Source organism: Nilaparvata lugens, chromosome 3 (genome assembly GCF_014356525.2).
Source record: "Nilaparvata lugens isolate BPH chromosome 3, ASM1435652v1, whole genome shotgun sequence".
NCBI classification, from domain to species: Eukaryota; Metazoa; Arthropoda; class Insecta; order Hemiptera; family Delphacidae; genus Nilaparvata; species Nilaparvata lugens.
Window position 1 is genome coordinate 57,887,356 of NC_052506.1, and position 24,840 is coordinate 57,912,195.

The 24,840-nt window shown below is 34.2% G+C and overlaps 1 protein-coding gene across 1 annotated transcript in view; it reads right to left on the reverse strand.

Annotated features, from left to right (window-relative positions):
• LOC111054404 (procollagen-lysine,2-oxoglutarate 5-dioxygenase) overlaps positions 1-18,614 on the reverse strand; it is a 56,700-nt gene extending 38,086 nt beyond the window's left edge. Inside the window, exons 1-7 of the mRNA XM_039422846.1 lie at positions 18,277-18,614; positions 10,402-10,490; positions 8,759-8,892; positions 8,062-8,225; positions 5,306-5,482; positions 2,821-3,014; positions 119-253 (exon numbers count right to left, since the gene is read on the reverse strand). Coding sequence (XP_039278780.1) covers positions 119-253; positions 2,821-3,014; positions 5,306-5,482; positions 8,062-8,225; positions 8,759-8,892; positions 10,402-10,490; positions 18,277-18,376 — 993 coding nt within the window. The 5' untranslated portion in view covers positions 18,377-18,614. The remainder of the gene's footprint in view (positions 1-118; positions 254-2,820; positions 3,015-5,305; positions 5,483-8,061; positions 8,226-8,758; positions 8,893-10,401; positions 10,491-18,276) is intronic.
• Between the last annotated feature and the right edge of the window lie 6,226 nt (positions 18,615-24,840).

The window sequence follows — 24,840 nt, forward strand, 5'->3', positions numbered from 1 at the left end:
AAAACTGTAACATGGAATGTGGAATCACTCAGCTTAAATTTTTTTTGTACAGTACCAGCTTCTTATCGATTAGCCACTATACTAAATAATTGTGCCCAAGTAAACTCTATTGACTCACCATATTATACATGAAGAGGTGTATTTTCTTCTTTGGATAGTCGAGATTTTCGAGTTTCTGGAAAAATTCTTCCATAAAAGGAGTTGGAACCGAAATAAATACAGCTAATAGCACTTCAGGATAATCATTCTCATCCTAAAAAATGGAGAAACATATTATTGTCAGGATTTGAAAATTGCAAAAGAAAATCACTAACAATGGTGTGAGTCAAAAGTAATGGGACTGAATAAGGCAAGGTAATCTGAGAATATTAGCACAGTCATTTGTGATACGTTGAAAGATGCTGAGGAATTCAAAGCAGCTTGGTGCCACCACATTCTGCTAGAAAACTGAAATTTAAGCCTTTGAAATATGTGTGTTACATTCTGCTGTATTGCATATCAGGTGTTCTAGGAAGGACTAGAGGTTTCATATGACAAAAAGCGCACCATTAAAAGGTGCACATGTTCAAGATGAAGTACGGCCTGAGTAAAGGTGATCCTTAAAGTTTAATAGGGTTTCCAAGACGAAATGCTTTAATGGTGATCCTCAAAGTTTAATAGGTTTTCCAAGACGAAATTCTTATTGTGATCCTTAATTCTTACAGAAGCTAAAGTATTATTGAAAAAACACAGTTTTATTTTGTCACATCCACATTTATTAGACGTTAATATACAGGACTGCAGTTGATGAATGTGGATGTGACAAAATAAAACTGTGTTTTTTTCAACTAAAGTATCAGTTGGATTCTTTATAACTCGGTAAAATTGTGTGCTATTCTAAAAAATTACATGATTTATCATGATAACTAATTGACTTCCTAGATACCATTACAGTACCCGTCTTAGTAAACCGTGACAGAGTATAATTATTATAGCTAACTGAGAATCACATCATACTCAATAAAAAATCGAGGGTTTGTAGAATAAGATTGGTCCTGTAGAATAAGTTCAATCATTCATATGGATGAATGAGTTCAATAGAATGAATTCATTCGGAGCTCCCTATCTTCAATATATGGGCATACTGAGTTACATTTTTTCAAAAATGAATTGAATTTCAGGAAAAAATCGATTTTGATGAATTTCAGTTTTTAATCAACTATATCTTCCGATTGTCACCATTTAAATGTAAAATTCAAAATCACTCTGGGCGTGATTCTGTGCTCTACAACCTGAGACCAAGGAGGAACGCTTCATCCCGCATAGAATCCCAGGTACACCTGATTACAATGCTCCTTGTATTTTTAAAAACACCCAATTTATGGCTTCAACCATCATCACCAACTACATTGTCCTCACATTGATATTTCGCACAATTATATAAGTTCATAAGATCATGTTCTATGAGAATCGCCCGTTAGATGCATTTAATTTCAGCATTTCCTAGTGGAGGGGCGTGCATGAGGACACCTCAAGGATCAAACTTTCAAACACTATGACTTATCACACAATGATTGGATATTATTGTTCTACAGCTTATTCTTCTCAGCTCGACAAGGCGGTTCAAAATCATACCTCTTGAGTTGAATTCGTTGGAGAAATGTAAAATTATTGTTCAGTGTACTTTAACCAATATTTCCATACACAATAGATTTTCTATATTAAAGTCTGTGCATCTCAGTAACCTGTTATTATGAAAAATTGTACTTGTTCTTGAATTGTAGAGCAAACTTTTGTGAGAAAGATTCATGGAAAAATATGTTTGTAAAGTACAATTCGTTCGTTAGAAAAAAATCAAGACTTTGGACATGATTTCCTCATTCTCTGCAGTTTTGAGATGAATAACAGTGGTTCAAGATGAATTTAGAGCAACTGAGCTTGTAAAGGAAAACATTTTATACAGTTTGAAACCAAACCAATCGTGATGTGTCGTTTCTGTGATGTGTCACTCTCGTTTTAGAGACTCTTGATCAACAGTAAATCACGAAATAGTGAATAAACGAAAATCGCAGTTTTTTCAACCGGCTGTAACTTCCGAAACATCAAAAGTATTGTTTATTGGAGAGAAAGAGAAGAAAACTCTCCACAATCTTGACTAAATTTTAAATTCTATTTCACAAGATACGCAGCTTTGAATATGGAAATTTGTCATTTCTTTGTATATGGGTTACAATGAACTGAACAATAAATTTCTCAATTTCCAACGAATTTTACTTATTATATTTTGAACCGCCTTGTTAAGCTGTAGTACGAGGAAAATCAATCATTATGTCAACATTTATGAGTGTTTGAATGTTTGATCCTTGAGGTGTCTTTATACGCGCCTCTCTTCTAGGAAATGCTGGAATTAAGTGCATCTAACGGGCGATTCTCATAGAGCATGATCTTATGAACCTATATTATTGTACAAAATTTCTATGTGAAGGCAATACAGCTAGTGATGATGGTTAAAGTTGAGAATTGGGTGTTTTTTCAAAATACAAGGAGCATTGCTATAAAGTGTACCTACCTGGGAATCTATGTGAGATAGAGTGCTCTTCCTGGTCTCAGTTTGTAGAGCACAGAATTACGCCCAGAGTGATTTTGAATCACTCACTTTAGGTATCCAAACAATATATTAAAAAAGTTGAAACTACAATATATATTGTAAGCACAACTGTATATAGTGATTGGACTAAAAATGAAATACTTTTTTATCAATGTTTTCTTCAATTTTATTGGTGATCTGATTCAGTAGTAGTGCAATAGTTGATATGAAGTGCAATAGTGATACTCACTCACCTTGGGTAATTGCAGTGTATTTTCTGAACAAGCAAGACAGCCTTGTGCTTCATTCCAACTGTTAGCTAAGTAATTTCCAACCGTTAATAGTGCAAATTTAGAACGTCCATTGCCATGAATGACGATTGGTATGGTTCCATATTTATTGTTCTCGGTATAGCTGAACACATCATCCAATCGCATTTCGATGTCATCTGTTGATAAAAATGTGAAAATGGGAATAACTAAAAATTCAAAGATAATTTCGAATCCACCTGTTAATGTATACCCTACTTGAGATAACCCTCCGGTTATCAACTGGAGTGGCTACGGTGAAAAAGCAACCCATACAGCCATACCAATTGTCTACAATACATTCACTCAATGTCTTGAAAACGGATCGGTGAATAAAGGTCGGTCAATGGGCCCAATCTTAAACAAGTGAATAGGGCTTGAATGGAGAGTGTAATCATCGGTACCCGGTACCAGAAACAAGTTGTAAGATCATAAGGAACGGTTATTGTCGCAAATGCATAAAGCAATGGACCCAATCGACGAGCCCTCTTTACTTCCATTTGTAAGGAAATCTATATTGCTAGGGGCCAGCTCCACTACATACAATTATAAAGCTTTAAAATAGCTTCCCGGTGGTTCGGAAACCACCTTAAACTAAAAGTGTATTTATGGCTCATCATCCTTAGAGAAAATAAGCTCTATGAAATAGAATAGAATTAATAATTACTTGTGATACTTTCATCAGCTGTATCTTTGGAGGAGTTTTAGATAACACTATCCAGGTATTTCTGGCGAGATGAGCTCTATTTTTTAAGTTTCCATCCTATTCCCCACCCAATAGAGGGGTTGTATGATAACCACCCCTTCATTCCTTCTAGTCCAGTCAAATGGTCGTTTTTCAGGAAACAGCCCCGAAAGAATTTTTCTTGACGGTTCTATATGTATTTTGGGGCGCTGAATTCGAATCTGAAATTTGCTGACACGCCAGAGGACGGCTTCGCCCCCAAAACCCCCAAAATTTCGGACTTTTTTCAATTTTCTCATTTTATCTCGTGAACCTTGAGTTTCTCAAGAAAAATCATTCTCGACAAAATTGAAGAGAATAAGATTTCTAATAAATTGAGTGGTCGTGCAGGATTCTACCATTTTTGGTTCCGGAGCTACGAATTTTCAAAAAAGGGGTATTTTTCAAGGGGTTTTCAAAATTATGCAAACCTACCACTTCTACCATATACAACATGGATATTTTTCTAGTATAGATAAAAAACCACACATCACGTGAAAGAACAATTCATTATGAACAGGATTCCTTAGGAATTTTCGAATTTAGTAGTGGGGGGAGGGGGGATATACCCAAAAATAGAAAATCATGTCCTACAGCCAAAATACAATTTTTTTATTATAATACCTTTTCAAGGCCTTCCTAACAAAAAATAAATATTTCGGCTGAAATCTTCTCACGCGGGTTATTTTCTATGATAATCACCCGTTAGAAACATTTAATTTCAGTATATCCTATTTTTCCTGCTTTCCTATTTTTAATCCTGCGCGACCACCCAATTTATTAGAAATCTTATTCTCTTCAATTTTGTCGAGAATGATTTTTCTTGAGAAACTCAAGGTTCACGAGATAAAATGAGAAAATTGAAAAAAGTCCGAAATTTTGGGGGTTTTGGGGGCGAAGCCGTCCTCTGGCGTGTCAGCAAATTTCAGATTCGAATTCAGCGCCCCAAAATACATAAAGAACCGTCGAGAAAAATTCTTTCGGGGCTGTTTCCTGAAAAACGACCATTTGACTGGACTATTCCATCCGTGATAGCCTACGAGAGCAGAGATGACATATTGTGTACATGTTGTTGTGGTGTCGAATAAACAAACGATCTATTGCTTCAAATTTATAACACACATCATCATACGTGTGTGCAGAGCAACATACTACTGTTAGTCAACATACATTATAGTCTACTAGCAGTTGATCCCCGGACGTAAGTAGATTTATAAAGATTTTACTTTTTTTAGTGTTCGGCCAGAGTTACAAGTTATCTAGGTGGTTTTCAAAATTCTGAAAATTTTGAACTTTGAATCTACTGAAGATTATAGATACTGGATCATATATAGATACTGGATTGTAACATTGAACTCTGTAACTTTGTACTTTACAAATCCTAACAGCGCTTATCCAAGTGCAAATTGAATTACGAAAAAATTAGATTGAGTATTCAACAAACAAAAGCAATCAGTTGTTTGAAAGAAGCGTAACCGATTCTCGCAAACTCTTCTGCAAGTTACTTGGTAAAGAAAGAGCAGCTTGCTAAAATATATTGTCTAGAGGACATTTTCAAGAGGGATTACGAAATAGATGACAAATAAGAAGAACATGGTGGAGAATAAAAACCTCCAATTACTAGAATATTGTAATGATAGTAAATATAATATTGTAATAAATTAATAGTTCAGATGAAGGGGATAATCCCTGAATAATATAGCTTACCAAGCGCATTATAAAGATTCTGGAATATACTGGACTTGTAATCCAATTTGATTTTATACTTTTCACGGATTTCAGTCTTCAAGAAAAGATTGGTGAAGAACAATTGATCATCATCTTTGTTAGCGATTGGTGCAGTCGATAACAAATTATATAAATCTGCAGCATACCCCATAAAACCTGAAAATAAAAATAAAAGTTACATTAAAAACCATGACAAATATAGAAATATGGAAAGATTGTAAGAACAAAAACGATATTGATCTGTTATAGATCTCGCTTTCAAACTTGACAAAGTTTCATGTGGGCAAAGGTTTAGTATCATGATTTCCGTCATAATATGCTTAAAAAAGTTTCTCATGAAACAACTTGATTTTCAAGATTAGTCATTCTCCATGACTAACATTGCACGCATATTACTGGAAAGTTTGGCTGGGAAGTGTTCACTACCACCCGGACTTGGGTCTCCTCTAATCTCAAAATAGAAACTGTATGGATGGAAAAGTCAAAGTCAAATCAACCCCAATTCGAAGGCTACAATAACCGGTCGATGTGCAAGTTTTGAATCACATACTAATAAGTTTAAGTTTTTCTTATACAAGAGTTAATATTTTTGGAATATCAATAAGATTTTCCTATTATTTATTTCGTCGAGAACAACTTTGGGCTATACCATTTTACGAAATCTAATGTGATTTTCTATCAAAATAAGAACGCATTGAATCATATTTAAATTATAGCATACATAGCAATTACGACACAAAATAGACAATAATGCAAACCTTTGTTAGATTTTAAGTGCAGTTCTTACTTTGAGTTGACGATTTCAAAAGAAAATTTCCAACTCACGAATACAAATATAAAAAGTATAAATTTTTTTATCTATCGAAATTAATATAAAAAATGAATAACATAATTACATTGGAAGATATCAGAGAGATTTTTTATGAGGAAGGAAACTGAGGCGAAATTTTCAAGTGACATCATTTCACGAATTATTGTTTGAAATTACAAAAGGAGTAGTAGACTAGTAGACCTATATCTTTACCAATCGAAAATGATTACCGTACATGCAATATGCTAAGACGAAGAGTTACCACCACAGAAGATAGGGTGTGAGAGCCTTTGACTGGAACTCATTCATCAAAACCAAGTTTGAATCATCTGAATAAAATTTTCGATCCAATAACTCATTAATCACTTATTAGTAAGGAAATTGTGATATTAGATTCCTGTAAACGGGTGACTGCTAATTTAGCAACTAAACAATATTTAATTTAAACTTTTTTACCTTAAAGTCAATTTAAAACGTTTTTTAGATCCAACAGAGAGACAGCAAACAACTATATTTTGTTTCATGATAAGAATTCCGATTTCTGGAAGAATTTAAGAATCTGGAAGAAAGGTTTTTTACTGGAACTTTGTGTGAGTCATTGCAATAAATTGAACCAAACCAAATATTCCCACTGAAGCAGCCTTGATTGGCGTCAGCTCTTATATATAAAAGATTCAAGCTAAAAAACTACCATGTTTAAAATAGTAAATGTGAGATATTTTGTATCTACTATAAGTTGCAAAAACATACGTCAAACTTTGAATAAGATTTTACATAGAAATAATTACTCGTAGAAAATATAAATAAAAATAACCGTGAGGGATACCACTTAGCTCAAATACACACAGGCTACTCCACCACCAACAAAGAGCTATAACAGAAAATAATTCATTTCCACTATGAAAATCCACACAAGCAATGAGCTACTTTTATAACACTTCCGAAACCCAAATATTTGATAGAAATAATTTTGAACTATCTGTTTGAACTAAATGTTACATGTAGAATTTTAATAGTTGTTATACAAAATCAATTTTAAAAGCAAACGTGTGATCGTAAAACGATACTTATATTAAACTTATATTACTTATATTAAAGAAACTTATATTACTTATTGATGAATTCAAGTGGAAAATCAGAAAAAATAGTTTAAATGTTCTCTTCACGGCATGCGACAAATTAAAAAGTTATCAAGTACAAAACTTATAATCTATAATCTAATAAAGAAAAGGATTGGCTTGGTACGGGATAGGAAATTCACAAATGAGGCATCATCGCGTCTGAACTACTCGAAATTTGCATATCGATTTTTAACTGACCGAGGATAGTATAGGTCTATTTTAAAATCTTCAAGATTTCAGTAGGTCAAGTTTTCAGTTTGTCAAGTTTTTAATTAGACCCTTGCCGAGAAAGGGTTACCTGCTAGTCATGAATAAAAAATATCAAAGTAATATAAATGGAACGTAGAGTGTATGGAGTATAGAATAAAAACTTATTTTAACGCAGATATAATTATTTTGTTGGGAATGATTGTGACCCCTGGTTCATCGTGAGAAGAAGAACTGTGATGTGTAAGTGGGAGAGTTTGTCCCACTTCGACCAGCTCTCTTACAGCGTTTGAGGGGCCACGGATCACAACTATCCACGAGGTCTCTAGCTTTTTCATAAACATTGTGAAAGCCACTCACAAATACAATAGTAAGTTCTAAAAAATGATAAGGCTATTTATTTGAAGATTTTCTATTGCTTTCTCACAGAATAAATTTGGAATAAAAACTCAACGTTAGTCTGAAGAGGTATAACTGCGTTCTGGACTAATCCTGATTCTCAACGTACATTTTTCACCTATCATAGAAATAGGGAAAAATAATTTATTAATTGGAAATACTATACACATATTTGAATACAGAAAAATAATTCTTACCGCCAGAATTGAGATATTTATACTTTGATTCAGTTACAGGATAACTTTCAGCCAAACTCTCATCAGGCCAACATGTCGATTCGGCTGAGAAGACGATTCTAGCTTCCAACTGTTTGAATCTGTACACAATATTCTTCACAGCACCATTGATAATAACGTCATAGCTGCAAAAACGAAAATTCTTCAATATAACACAGTAATGAAAATTAATAACAAAACGTCAGATCACGATGAATCATACAGAATTCCTTATTCTTTCCATCTTCCATTTTAGGATGAATATCAATCAGCTAAGCTAAATTTGAAAAAATGTAAATTATTGTCATTCTTTAGCAATTGATGATGCAATATGAACAACTCTCTTTCATGAGGTGAATCATTTTTTTCCAACATTTACCTGTTTCTAAATGATAGGGGACTGATAATTTTGTATTCTTCTATGTTCTATCTACAGCTGGTACCAATCAACTACACTTCAACTCCAAACTACCGTAGCAGAAGAAAATGTATTTTCTCTTATGTTGTGATTTTTTATGATGCTAAGTTAATTTATAGAGCAATTTGAGCACTCCCGAATATTTCATATTAAAATCACATACATGATGAACTAGATAACAAAAATTTAACCTAGACCTCATAGAAAACCCTATCTGGTGCTTGAATGAATAATTTCTTAATTTTCAAATTAAAAAAATACCTGTCTGTGAACATGATAATTCTACTGTCATCATCTTTGTACTTTTCCAACTCTTCTTTCAGCAGATTGACTTTGTAGCCTCCACCCGTCGACAGCATGTTGCCACCCAGCCATTCTTTACCTAGACCCAACACCTGCAACACAACAACCAATTACGCCCGTATTATTGTCATCATTCTCATTAATGAAGATATAACAGGAATAAAACATAATAATCCATTCAAATATGAAACGCCAAAATAAAATAATAATACTAAAATGAACTAAAATAGACATAAATAATATAAACTACTAATGAAATCCATTAATTTTCAAGGCACATTTGTATCTTAGTGGACAAGCTTTTGTAAATTGAACATTGACAAAATCCTATTGAAATAGACGCTTAAAGAATTATCTATGCATTTGTTGGAGCTTTTCAATGCTTAAACTCTATTGCAGGAAGTAAACAGAGCAATGACGGCCTAAGTTGTTTCTATTTTTAGGGATCGCGGAATTCTGAGGTCGAAAAAGAATTTATTGCTCCAGCGTGCATGTGCGTGCATCTCAACCAGAAATTCGTGCGTTTGGTGAAGGCTGAAAGTCCCACACAGCAAATATAACTGATGAACAAGAATAACCACCCACACAAGATAAAGTTAAACAAATTATATTATCTAATACTGTGAAAGGAAGCAATATAATTATTTCTATGATTGAAAAACTGAAGACTGTACATACTAGATTATGGCTCATCCGATTTCCTGATGATAAAATACAATTTTCATTAAACATTTACTCATTTCATCTTAATTTAAAATTGAAATTCCTCACACAATTAAATAACATATATAACATATTTAGCTGTAATACTACATTTTTCAACTCATACCTTTCTTGATAGATATCATAGAGCTATGGACAAAAATAAATCGATGTATTAATTTCTAGTACAGCAAGTTTTTCAAGAAGAATAACATCCCTTAGGACGAGGGAGGCATTAAAATGTGCATTGCTCATTCAAAAAAGTTGCATGGATATGGAAACAGGGGCCATACTATCAATATACAATAGATTCTTAGATCGAGATTCAGTGAAATACGACTTTGTTGCCAACAAAAAAATCAGTAGGATTCTAGAGGTTGAATCTGATATTGGTAGGCAAATAAATAATGTTTTGTCACGTTTTGGTCAATGGATACAGCCGTGAGTGGATCTCTGATTGTTGACAAAGGAAATCAATGATCGGAAAAAATATAGATAGAAATAAAATGAGCAAAAGCTAGAAAGTTTGTGAGGATTTGTGGATTCTACTATCATGTACAAAAATAAGCCTTTGGACAATTTTAATAAGTTTATCTTCTTTTGACATTTGACTTGTTAAAACAGCACAGATAAACACACTCATTCCATTAAAGAAGGCATACCCATCAAAACCGTTTTATCACTACCGAATTTTCAATGCGGAAGTTATTAATAAAATGTTTTGTACAATGTTGCTTTTCGGGCTGATTGCAACAAACTGAAATTGAACATAATGAGAATACAAGATGTATAAATAATATTTTATTTGTTATGCTTAGAAAGAATTATTAGTCGTACTGATTGTGATAGATTACTCGATTATCAAAGGAGGATAAATAATATAATTTAGAAACACTCACCTTCACTGGGATATTATTAATTTTGGTAGAACGTATAAATCTTTTATAACCATCAGTTTCTTCTGAAGCAACAGTTATGAGTAGAAAATCTGAAATAAATCAGAATACGCATGAAATTTCTTCAAGGAATCAGTTATGCAGTGCATTAATTTCCGAATTACCGAAATGGATTAGGCCAGCTGAAAGGAAAAGTCACCAACTCATTCATTCATCACCGCTAGAAACCATTCAACTAAATAAATTGAAATTCAGTTCATTCCATTCTAGCCACCTAGTTGAGACTAGATGCACACGTTACTTAGAAAAAAGGTTAAAGTTGACAGACGTTTCAGGTTTTGGGCGTTTTCAGGAACGACGTGACTAAATAACAATAACGTTAAATAATGATTTTCGAAATAGGTTTTCGAGATTTAAAAATAAACATACTGTAGATAGTTTACTTGACTAAAATTATAACCAAATTAAAATCCTATCATTTATAAATCAATTATTATTATTGCAAGTAATATAATTTCTTAGATAGGAAGATGAGCTCAAGTAGAACACCGAAGGTTAATAATAGAAATGTAAACATAGTGGGAGTACTTACGCGTTCCCAAAACCAAAATTCAAAAACGCCAAAACCAAAAACCCCAGTTCTTCAAACTACTTTAGCCGAAAAAGTTGCTCAACTACAAAGTAGCCACACTAATTTAAAAAACCAATTAGAAGTAACTCTAAAAACGTCTGAGGAAGAAAGGTTAGGGATGGTAGAAGAAATTAAATCTTTGGAACTGATTATAAAATTACAAGATGAAGACCATAAAAAAGAAATACTAAATCTAAAAAATCAATGTAGTCTAATGTCGGAGGAAATAAAGAAACTAAAATCTAAATTTGATAATACTAAATGTATGATAGAACCTCCGTCCAAATGCAAAAAAATAGAATCTAACCTAAATGATGGGAAATGCTCTGAAAATGGTCGAAATAAAACGTACAGTGAGGTTTTGAAGACAGCAACCAAAAATATATCTGAGGGAAATAAAGATAGGAAAGGGAGAGTTCTGCTACTGACGTCCAGTCATGGACGTGATTGCAGTGATCTCCTTGATAAAAGATTGAAAAATAAATTTGATGTCCAATGTTTTTTCAAGCCAAGTGCATCAATTAATGCAGTTGTAGAGTCAGCTAGGGAACAAACTAAAGACTTTGATGAAAATGACTATCTAATTGTACTGGGTGGCTCAAATAATATAAATGAACCTAACTTGAATCATCTTTCTCAAGTAACAGAAAAAATCAAGGAAATTGTGCCACTCAGCAAAAAAACAAACTTAATAATAAGTACTATTCCTAATAGGTTTGATAGGCCAGAATTAAATGAAGCAATCAATTCGACAAACAAATCAATCCATAATACAATCAACAGCCTAAAAAATAAGAATTCTAAACAACTGGGGATTTGTTTTCTAAATGAAAGGCTGAAAAGACATAACTTCACTAATCATGGGTTGCATCTAAATCGATCTGGCAAAGTAATCTTTTGTAATAGATTGGCAGAGCTGATTGAAAGCCGTTTGCAATCCTCTGGTTTAAAAACAGTCAAAAAAACAAATAACGATTTTTTAGTAAATTGGCTCAAAACAGGGAAAGGGAAATAGCTACAAATGCTAGAGATAGAGTAGCACAAGATGGTAAGGTTTTTAGTATTTATCATCAAAATATTCAGTATCTTCGCAACAAAATTGACAGATTAGAAGTATTTCTTAAACAGGAGGATCCTGACATTGTTATTTTCACAGAGCATGGCTTAAAAATAAAGGAATAAATCAAGTTAGGATTCCAGGCTATTCACTGAGATCAGAATTTTGTAGAATAGCTCATAGAAGTGGTGGTGTATGTATATTCACTAGCAATGCTAAACATACCCAACTTATGAACTGGATTTTGTTAAGAGATTTTCTGTTGAGATGGATTTAGAGGTGACGGGACTAAGGTTAAAAATTGATGATCAATTTGAGGTAGCAGTGTTAGGTATCTATAGGTCACCAAATGGAGACTGGCAAAAATTTTGTGAGCTGCTCCATACACTTTTGGAAATTACAACCGCTCGTTTCACAAATGTTATAGTAGTAGGAGATTTCAATACCGATTTTGCCAGGCAGGATAAAATGACAGAGGATATTAGAGATATTATTAATATGAATAATTTAGAAATTAAGGTCCACGAATATACAAGAGTAACTCGAACTTCACAGACAATTATTGATAATATCCTCACAAATATAGAAGGTTGTAATGTCAGGTTAGGTAGCTCAGATCTATCAGATCATAACTATCAAATTTTAGATGTTAAGTTGCAGGGCCAGAATCCAAGCAGAAAAAAAACTTTTGTGAAAGAAATTCAGCAATATGAGCTAGGAAATATAAATTGTTTGAAGCAGGAACTGCTTCAAGAAAATTGGAGTAGTGTTTATAACAGTTGTAACCTAAATTACAAATATAAGCAATTCATTGATACTCTAAGATTTCACATTAGTGTATGCTGTCCGATAAAAAAGTCAAAGTAAAAAGTAAATTAAACAAAGTAGATGAATGGATAACTGAAGATATTCTTACTCAAAGAAATATTGTTAGGGAAGCTTATGAGGAATTTAAATTAGTGAGGGATGTTCCGAGTGAGGTCAAATACAAATGTCTAAAGAAAAACTATGCAAAAGAAGTGAGGAAAGCTAAGTGTAAGAAAACAGCTGAAATATTAACAACTAGTACCAATTTTAACTCTGCTGTTTGGGAGGTAATTAATAGAAATAGGAGAGCAGCTCAAAAAGATACAGTTACTAATGTCCCTAGGATAATCAATGAACATGGAAATTATATGGATGATAGTATAGACATTTGTAACTTTTTCAATAAGTATTATCAACAGGTTGCATATAATCTCCAAAAGTCACTGAACACTAATACTTATAATACAACTACATTAAATGCTGAGCCAATTGAAAAGGTATTTAAATTTCATCCATTATCAAGAGATGAGTTGTCAAGAATAATAAAAAATTGAATAACAAAAAAACAGTAGGATTGGATGGGGTCTCAAGCAAAATTTTAAAAGAATGTGAAAATGAATTACTGGACCCTTTATTGCATCTCCTTAATACTTCACTAGAGCAGGGTATTTTCCCTGATGATCTGAAACAAGGAAAAATTTTGCCAATTTTCAAGAGCGGTGATTCTGAAAGAGTTGAAAATTATAGACCCATTAGTATTCTAAATGTAATAAGTAAAATTTTTGAAAGAGTAGTTTTAAATAGGCTATTGATGCACCTGGAAGAAATTAATTTCATATGTGATGAACAGCATGGGTTCCAGAAAGGGAAATCTACTAAGACTGCAATAGTATCCCTTGTTGAAAGACTAATAGATATAATAGATTCAGGTGAGAAGGCAGCCGCAATATTTCTTGATTTATCCAAAGCTTTTGATTGTGTGAACCATAGAATATTATTGGAAATACTAAAAACTGTAGGTGTGAATGGTATAGAACTAAAATGGTTTGAATCATATCTCATAGGTAGAAACCAGTGTGTTGAGCTTACCAAGGTGGATGGGAATGAAATAGTAAAAATTAAATCTCAAAAACTGGAGGTCCAGGCTGGAGTACCTCAAGGCTCAATTCTGGGTCCCTTACTGTTTCTGTTGTATGTGAACCAATTACCAAAAGAGTTAAAAGATCACAGAGCTCTGTTGTTTGCTGATGACACATCGCTTATCTTTAACAATTATTTATTAGATAGTCTAGAAATAAATGCTTTTACTGGAGTACAGTCAATTGTCCAATTCTTGAAGCAAAGGCAATTAACAATAAATAGTAAGAAATGTCAATTCCTACAATTCAAAAGTAAATATAATTCAGTAGAGGATAGAGAAATAAATGTGTTTGTAGAGGAAAATGAATTAGACCAAGAAGAGAAAGTAGCATTCTTGGGAATTTTATTGGACAGGAAATTAACATGGCATCCTTACATTGAGAGGATATGTAATAAGATATCATCTGGGGTATTTGTCCTGCGGCAGCTTGCTAGGCTGAATGATAAAAAACTACTGTTAACTGCTTACCATGGACTTATACTATCTCATATTAGGTATGCTATTTTAGTATGGGGTAATTCATCTCAACAAAATATGGACAGGGTGTTTAAGATTCAAAAGAAGGCACTCAGATGTATAGAGAAAGTGAATAGGTTAGACTCTTGTAGGCCTTTATTTAAAAAGCTTGGTCTATTAACTGTGCCATCTTTGTATGTATATGAAGTTGTAATGCATGTGAAAACGAGTGGTGTGATCCAGAATTCAGATGTTCATGAGTATAATACGCGAAACAGAGCAGATTATCATATAATGGGTCACAATAGTAGGTTATTTGAACAAAAACCAGATTATATTGGTAGGAAATTTTATAACAAGCTACCTCAAATCTTGAAAAGTAATGATGATTTGAAGATTTTCAAAAAACAAATTAAAAAATATTTAGTTGATAGAGCTTTTTATAGTGTACAAGAATTCCTTTCAAACCTAAACTAGGTTGAACTACTTAGTGTTAGAATTATTATGTAATAACATGACTTGTCTTATACTCCATGACCGGAGTCTTTAGGACGTAATCTTAAAAAAAAAAAAAATGAGATCTATGGCAAACACCAAAGTTTTATATATATATATATATATATATATATATATATTATATATATATATATATATATTTTTTTTTTTTTTAATGTATGAATTCAGGGCTACTTCCTTGTATTTATGAAATAGAATTATAGTAGAACATTACAATTTGTATTCTTGTTTTATTATTTTATTAATTTTAAATGGTAGGCTACTATAATTCTATTTTATAAAAAACAAAGTTATATTTTGATTGATCATTGCAGTTAGAAAAAATATTTAAGGAATGAGCACTATTATTTGTTTCTGATGGAACATAGCTCCAAGATTTCAAACGTGAAAATTAATGAAGAGTGAAAGATGAAGAAATAAGTTTTGGTTGAATAATGCATTAGTTGTCTCTTAAGTGATCAGTGAAAAGAGAAATGAAAATGATTATGGTCTAATTAAGATTGAGATTGAAGAATATTAAACTATGCAATAGGAAGTATCAAACAGGCCTAAAATGTCTACATATTGAATAGAGTAGATATTCCAAGATTTGAAAAACTTGAATAAGGTCTATGTTAAATAATTTTATTCAACAGGCAAAAAACTTGTTATTCACTTATGAACGTTCAATTTAATAATAATAAAAAAGTTCACATGCTAATAAATCAATTACGTTACGTCGAATCAATTTTATAAAAAATAAACAATTTATTATAGGGTCCTGCCAAACAAGTAGGTTTTTCAGTTGTAGTTTTTAACAAATTAACAAACTCGTCCAATAATAATAATCTACGTCACACAAAAAGGTTTCATTAGTCATAAAAAGAAGAATCAACAAAAAAATTGGAGATCTGTTAGGATAAAAATTTACTTGAAGAGAAAAGGAAGTATGAATAAAAACAATAATCAGTTATCTTTCAAATCAGTTATTGACATTCAGACTGACGGAAGTTTATATAGCAAAAATGTTATCCAGCCCTGCAAAAACTTCAACTAAAACATTCATTTGATACTGTTTCTTTGACAGTCGACATTTGAAGTTCCGTTTTTTTTAATGCTGTCCAATAACTTGAATAAAGAAGTTTGTTTATTAATGAGTAATTGTACTACAGGAACAAGCAAGTTCTCAATACTTGACCAGCTACGTCTTATTAAACAGATGCCCGGATGGAAGAGACATTAACCCCATCGCTTCTCACTTGTTCAACCGCAATCTACTATAACCCAATGTACTGTGTAAATGGAGCTGCACCGTAACTTGGATATCGCTGTCTCTATTATTTCATTTCCTCTGAAGTATTCTACGAGTAGCCGTTATGCTCTTGTGGTACTTTTTAGAGTCTGATTGATAGAATTTCACTCGTTGCACGTAATATGATCACTTTTTATTGAATCCCGTAACAATAGAAATATACTACGTTAGAGTTCAGGAAAATAGTATTTTTTGTGAAAAATTAAACTTATTTCCACACGTCTATACTTGAAAAACATATGATAAGTTATGCTTAAAACAATATAGGATAACTAGGCCTACTGATTTTTTTAAATCTATAACTAGTAGTTCTGTGACAGTAGACCTCGCGCAGTTAGAAACCGCAGCCTCCTCTTATACAGTCCATCAGAGTAAATCCTGTCTGCATGTCGTGCCGGCGAGATATCGGTGTGAAAACGGCTAATGGCTATTGAGGTTGGTGTATCAAAAATGCTAACATCAAAAGCTAAACTCCTTCAAGACATACTGGCAACAGTATCAGAAAAAGAGATTGAAACAAATAAAGAGAGACAGAGTGAAGAGAGGTGGGTCCTGCAGAGCCGGAATGTGGCAGCAGGGTCCTGGCTGATGATTGACAGGTCCCTATTGTCTATAGGACTGAGTCACCTTTTTTTTTTGTTTACAACTCTAGAGGCTTCTGGGAAGAGCTGGCTGCTTCTGGTTTGTGAATTGTGTGGATAATAGAGAAGAAGCCTTCATCCATCTGGATTGTTCTGGAATAAAAACGTTGGGTATATTTAGAGGGATCGCTCGCCTAGAGCAGTCAGTCATTGTGAAACAAGAAGTCAGTGATAAAAAAGAAGTGAGTGATAATAAGAATTTCAGTGGTAAAGGAACAGTGTCAGCAGTTCCCAAAGCCTGGAAGTTGCTAGTGATAATTTTATAGTGACAGTATAGTGATAATTATTTTAGTGATAATTGTATAGTGACAGTACCGTAACAGTTATCTAGTGTGGTGTTGTGATTATTATTATTGTCGAGACAGATGTATCAAAGATATGAGATACAGGACGGTGATAAGGATTCGCGAGCACGTGATACGCGAATTGTGTTATACGGAGTCCTGGTATAAGATACAGACAGTGATTGTGTTGCATACTGCATTAATGAACTGTAAATATTAGAAGACTGTGTTATAAGTGATTAATCCTAATATTGGCCATCTGAATATTTGTTAGTTGATTGAATTTATTGCCTTTAGTAGAGTTAATAATGTATTATTCTAGTGAATCAATTCTTTCATCTATTTAGTTTAGAGTACAATAAAGTGCAATATTATAACTTCAAGTGTGTTGTCAGCTCATTCTATAGTTCTAGAACCCACAAGAGCTAGTTCTGTAGGGTATGAATAAGGCGGATGTCAGATTAAGTAGCACTGGCCTCTGAAGCCTATAGTGGAAGGTATTGTAGAAAAATCTGCAATACTTGACGTACTTTTGCGAAATCACAGCTATTGATGACTGAGCGTAACCACAAATGCCTGAATACCTGGAAATCTAGGGTTGAATTATTGAAAATGACCCTTTTCACTGGAATCGAAGCATATGAGGATGTCAGTTAGATAGTGTTGTTGTATACCATTTCCAGTTTTCTGCTAATTCCGCCAAATCCAGTGATTTGGAAAATGTTTTCTATCAATAACTCCAAACTCTAAACTAGAATCATTGCTGTTGCCAACCTTGTCTATCATTCGACAAAGCAGATATATTTGTAAGTGATTGTTAATTTTCCCCCTTTTCTATTTCGACAGCATTTAATCATTCAAGTAGGCTACGTAAAAAAAAGCTAAGCTAGTGTAGTTTACCGGCCAACCGCCCACCGCTTCTAACAGCCTATGGTGTTTATAATAATTAAAAATAAACCTAGACTAGCGTACTAAGGCCAAAACATAAACGCTGTATTAAGCAGTTAAAAACAGTTAAAATTTGATTATATTTATCACAATCAAGTATTCTTACCTTCCTGTAATTCATGGTGCTCCAATATATCTTCACAAAGCACGGTAATAACAAATGGCACGAAAAGCGTAAAGTAAAATATTTTGAAATGACCCATCATACTACTGCATACACAAATACTATACTATTTATTTGGCTGAAATATTTATTGGCAAACTAACTTAGAAGCAATATCATCTTTTGTTATCTCATAACTAAAACCACCACCACCAAAACTTAGCTCATCTAACTGACTGGAACTGGAAATCAAAACTTGAATATTCAAGATTACATTGAAAAGTTAAAAACCTATCTAGTATCTACTACTATCTAGTCTTAAATCACATGAAACATCAGTCTATGCATCACTGCCTGTCTGCAGTTGGTAGTAGTGGCACTGTGGTAGTGGCACCACAGAATAGATACAGAATGGAACTTGTAATCAAACGCCTATCTAACCAATGCTTTTTACATGACGCAAATACTATAATGAGGTCCACGTTATAATGACAATGGTCCATATGAATAAAACCAGAGCAAATGCTCATAAGCAAGAGCATGGAGCATAAGGTTTTGCTCATGAGCAAAAGGTAGAGGCAAAAGCATTTTTTTTTCTATTGGTCAATACTATAGCCATCTAGTCTAAAGACTAATGAGCTAATTTTTTCTATCCTAAATTACTACTTGAAAAATTGAACAGTGAATTTCTCATTAGAAACTCTTACTGCTATTGTTTAATTAATATGTACACTTATTGACTGCACTATAGAAGCTAGATTCACTCAATCACTGCTCTGCTCTTTCACTGGACACTACTTGAACAAGCACGACACTAGTTCAAACGGTTTCCTCCTTTCGAGCCTCCGCACCAACCCTCCATTGTCTAGCAGCTGGATCGCCTCGACGTTGTCATGTTGGTGCAGTCGCCCCTCGTGCCTCTCCGCATGCCTCTGGATCTCGGTGGACACCAGATCGACGTGAAGGTCTCTATGAAGATCGCTGTTCCTGACATACCAAGGAGCATCCACAATGTTCCTTAGCACTTTGTTTTGAAAACGTTGAATGATATTGATGTTGCTTTCTTTGGTACACCCCCAAAGTTGTATACCATACGTCCATACTGGCTTTAATATCTGTTTGTACAGAAGTACTTTGTTTCGGATTGAAAGGACAGAGTTTCTTCCGATCAGCCAATACAGCTTCTTATATTTGATTCCAAGCTCTTCTCTCTTCTTCTTGACATGGGCCTTCCAGCGAAGCTTTGCGTCCAAGGTCATACCTAGATACTTGGCATCATTAGCATATGGTACAACTTGGTTGTTGATAGTTATTGGTATGGGCAGGTCCTTCTTATTGGTAAAATTGATGTGAATCGACTTTGTTTCATTCAATTTCATTCTCCACTTTCTAGTCCAATCTTGAATTTTGTTGATGGATCTCTGTAGTTTCTCTGTTGCAATATGTATATTACTGTCTACTGATAATATGGCTGTGTCGTCTGCAAATGTTGCTGTAGTATTCTCATCAAGGCTGGGAATATCGCTGGTATAGAGTATGTAAAGAACTGGTCCCAGAACACTGCCTTGAGGAACTCCTGCTTTAATTTCCTTCAAATCAGAATATGAACTTTCATGCCTGACCCTAAAGTATCTGTCAGTGAGATAGGATTGTAATATATCTGTATATTGCTTTGGTAGCACTTTTTTGAGCTTGAAAATGAGACCTTCATGCCATACTTTATCAAAAGCTTGCCCTATATCAAGGAAAGCTGCTGAGCAAATTTTTTTCTCTTCTAAGCACTTCTCTATTACATTTATAATCCGATGCACTTGATCTATTGTTGAGTGTTTCACTCTGAAGCCAAATTGGTGATTTGGAATTATGTGCTGTCTCTCAATTATTGGTTTTAGCCTACTAAGTAAAATCCTTTCAAACAACTTGGATAGGACCGGTAACAATGATATTGGCCTATATGATGATACTTCATGTGGCTCTTTACCTGGCTTCAGTAGCATTATAACCTCTGCTACTTTCCATATTCCTGGTACGAATTTTAGTCTGAAAGAAGCATTCAAAATGTTTGTTAATTTCACTATTGCTTTCCTTGGTAGGTGTTTGAGGACTGAGCCGGTTATCATGTCAAATCCAGGGTTTTTTTTTGTTATTCAGATTTCTTATTTCTCTTTTCACTTCTTCTACTGTGACACGCATTATTTCTTGATTCGGCTATAAGATATTCTCATCCGCTTCTAAAGTTTCGTCTTCACCTGAGTTGATTGGCTGGAAAACGTTTACAAGATGATCCGCAAATTTCTGTGCCTTTTCATCACTACTCCTCGCCCATTGTCTGTCCTGCTTTCTGAGAGGAGGAGATTGTTGAATGGTTCGTTTTATTTTTTTAGCTGCCTTCCAGAGTGAGTAGTCCGTGCTGCATTCTGCTGTCAAGTTTCTCAAGTAACTATTAATTGATTCTTCCTTGATACATTGAATCTCTCTCCTTAGTTCTTGAGTTAAATTGTTCAAAACTCTTTTGTCTTGGGGGGAACGTGATTGCTGCCATCTCCTTCTAGCTCTTCGTTTTTCAACAATCAATTCTCTGATTTCCGCAGGGTAATTATTTCCAGTGGTTCTTCTTCTGATTTGTGGGGTATTACACCAAGCTGCCTGTTGGATATCAGTCACAAACTTCTCCAACTCCCGATCAATATGTTCTTCGTTCCTTAATGGTGAGTTCAATTCTATTCTTTCCTCCAGCATCTGTTGGAAGCCATCCCAATCAGTGCGGCTATTTGCTAACGCTGGACAAGTATTTTCCTTCCGTAGAATTGAATCACTCAGAGTCATAATGATGGGTGAGTGGTCGGAATTAAGGTCGAAACTATCCTCTAAATGCAGATAATTAACTGATATATTTTTTGTCAGGAAGAAATCTATGAGATCTGGGATTTTCCTCGTATCGGTGGGCCAGTAGGTTGGTTTACCAGTTGAAAGAGCTTCGCACCTCATCTCTTTCATTGCTTCGAAGAGCTGTCTTCCCTTGTGAGTTGTTAAGCGCGATCCCCAATTAAAGTGAGTTTCAGATATAAGACATATATCTATTTTTTCTATGTCTAGAACTACTTCTAACTCCTGTTGCCGTTGTAACAATCCATTCACGTTCCATTCCATTATTTTTAGTGAATGAATCATTTGAATTTCAGTAGTCTACTCTGTTCTAACTTCTGAAATTTAGATTGTAGTGAGGTGATTATTTGCTCTTGTCTATCCAGTTTTGCCAAGATTAGCTGCAAAATATTATTGGTGCCTTCTTCCACTTCACTTTTTGGCTCTTCCAATTTTGATCTATTTTCTTTTGAGACAATCTGGGCGAAAGTCAATTTGTTAACTGCACTACCATTGTTTAGATTGTGAGCTTCTGTATTTTCCGTGATTCTTGGTGGGATATTTTGAATGATTTTCTTTCGTGAATCTGCAATAGTTTTTGTTTTAGTAGAATTCCTGATTTTTTGCAATTCGATTGCAACAGTGCAACCTCGATAGCTGGCTGGATGTGCTTCACCGCAATGAATACATTTTGGTAGAGCATCGTTGGGTTTCGAACATTCCTTTGCTTGGTGTTTACCTGCACACTTAACACACCAAGGCTCCTTGTTACAATATTTTTGAGTGTGGCCGTATGCTTGGCAACGTTTGCATTGCGGTATCAGATTGGCCTTCTTCAATGCTTCAACTTCCACTCTACAGCCAAGTATATTTTTCAATTCAAATACTGTTTTTATATCTTCTTCCGCGCTGAATGATACCATGAACATATCTAATGGTTCTCTTGTCTTCCACCTCAGCTTGTTTACAACTTCTAGAACTTTCAATCCTCTTACTTTCAAATCTTCCAGAATCATTTCTGTACTACAAGAGTGATGAAGCATTTTAATCATCACTCTTATTGGTCTCGACTGTTTATCTTCATAGGAGTGCCAGTTGAGCCCATCTTTAATCAATTCTCTGGTAATATTCCGATAAGTTTCCGAATCAACTGCATTTACTTTAAATGTTTCTTTACTTAACAGTTTAATCCTAAATTTGTCAGCTGGTGACACTTTTTTCAAACTTGTAAGAAGTACATTCAAATTCTTAATACCATCCACAATGATTGGCGGTGGTGGCATTTCTTTCTTCTTCCTCTTCTCCTCCTCACTGATTGGTTTTTCCAAAGAAGTGATTTTATTATTCAAATTTTGTTGCTTCTTTTTTGCAGACTCATTTTTGATTTCTGGCGATGGGGTGCTAAGCTTCCTCTTCTTGGTAGCCCGCTTAGTACAAGTTCTGATCCATTCAGTTTCTTTAGCCAATTCTTCTTCATTTGTCGAGTAGTTCTCGGCTGCTGAGCTAGTAGGCTGTGGGCTATGGATCTTTTTCTCAATATTGAGAAATCTTTTTTTCAAATCCTGCATTTTTGCAAGAGTTTGGTGTTGCTTCTCTCTAGCTCCTTCCTCTTCTCATCAGATTCCTTCCAGGCGATGAAAAGTACCTGCTCGGCTGAAGATTTGAGTTTATTTGCTTTTATTTATTGATCCGGTGAACACTGGATTTCTGGTGTATTTGCCATGTTGTTGGTGTCCATGCTCTCGTTAGTGGCTTCCCTTTCTTCTTGCTCTGATGCAGGAAAACTTGGTGGCTTCACTAAGTCAGACATAGTGCGATTTCGCTACCATACATTTCAAACAGCACTCGTAATCAACACTCACACACACGGAAACGCAAACGGAGCTATATTACCGCCGCGAAAAGCAGGTCGCTTTGCTTGCATAAAATACCACAGTTGACGACCGATACTCGATGCAATATTTTTGTTCCACTTTTAATCGTGAACAAACTGCTGACTCACTACTTCTACACTACACTATTACTACTCCACTATACGTCCGTTCTCTACGAGTTCTAGCGCAATACTGCGAAGGCATTTGCTCATTTTTATATGAATAAGCTTTACCTTATACTCTCACCTTATGCTCCTGAACTCTGGGGCAAATGCTCACGTATTTTAGAGATTTTTCATCAGCTGATTCGCTTTTGTAGCCTTAGTTTGTTTTAATAGCTCATGGAAGCTCTAAATATGCAAGTAGGGTGCACCACTTGTGTTTGCGTCATCTGCTCTGTTTTCTATTTATGAATTGAGTTTTAGGTTAGTTGAGTTTAGAATTTTGAAATAATAGCGTGAAATAATGGTGAATCTAAAAAGAGTTTTATAGTTCTCAACTATTGGTTGTGATCGTATCGTATCTGGTATAGTTTCCTCATCCTCATATGAATTAGTTGAGCCATTTTACTATGAGCAAATGGTGATAAGCTGCTCTAGACTAGACTCACCTTTTTTGAAGCATTTGCTTCAAAAGTTGAGCAAATGCTCTATAGTGAGGTCCACGTTATAATGGCAGTGGATAAAGATAGAAGAATAGCGATGCCGATTCTCTGCATTAAATTATTATATTTCTACACTGTCAAAAACATAATTGACATCGTTGTGGACCTAGAAAAGGATAGTACCACCGGCTTTGTTGAATGATAGACAAGGATAGCGAAACCAAAGTTGATCAAATACTGTCATTATAACGTGGACCTCACTATAGTTTATTCATACAATTTTGAGCAAAAGCTTTTACTTTTGAGCAAATTCTCAAACTATTCTTTTGATGAGCATGAGCAAAAGGTTTTGCCCACGTTTATTCATAGAAAATGAAGCAAATGCTCCATATTTTAGAAGTATAAGCAAATGCTCAACTTTATTCATATGACCCATTATTTGATCAACTTTGGTTTTGCTATCCTTGTCTATCATTCGACAAAGCCGGTTGTACTATCCTTTTCTAGGTCCACAACGATGTCAATTATTTTTGACAGTGTAGAAATATAATTAATTAATGCAGAGAATCGGCATCGCTATTCTTCTATCTTCAACCACTGCCATTATAACGTGGACCACACTATAGACACGTCACGTGACCTTGGGAAGTTCCAATCCTGGTCTTCTGATTGGCTCGTGGCAGTGACAAGATCAATTGATCTGGATTATTAAAGTGATCCCAACCTACCATCAATACTATTACAATGCAGCACTTTCTAACAAGATGGTGGATGTCGCAAAAATCCAGGATTGGATTGTCAAAAGACCAGGATTGGAAATTCCCAAGGTCACGTGACGTGTCTATATAGTATTTGCACCATGTAAAAAGCATTGACGTTTTATTGACAGTTTCCATTCTGTACCTATTCTGTGGTAGTGGCAGTCTGCTGTACTTTTCAAAAAGACAACATAGCAGTTGAAAATTTCCCTTGGAACTACATTTAATTAAACCTTACAAAAAAAAGGAATCAGGCAGAATAAAATTATATACATAATTAAGAGAATAAAACTTGACATTGAATGATAGAATTAACTATAATTTTGAATTGAAAAATCTGAGAATGTATAATTGTATGGGATATGTATAATATTTTATGGAATGTCATGGCACACTGTTCTAGCCTGAAAGCGGTAACATTCAAAAAGCATTACAGTACAAAAAGAATGGGCTTAACTTCTCAAAA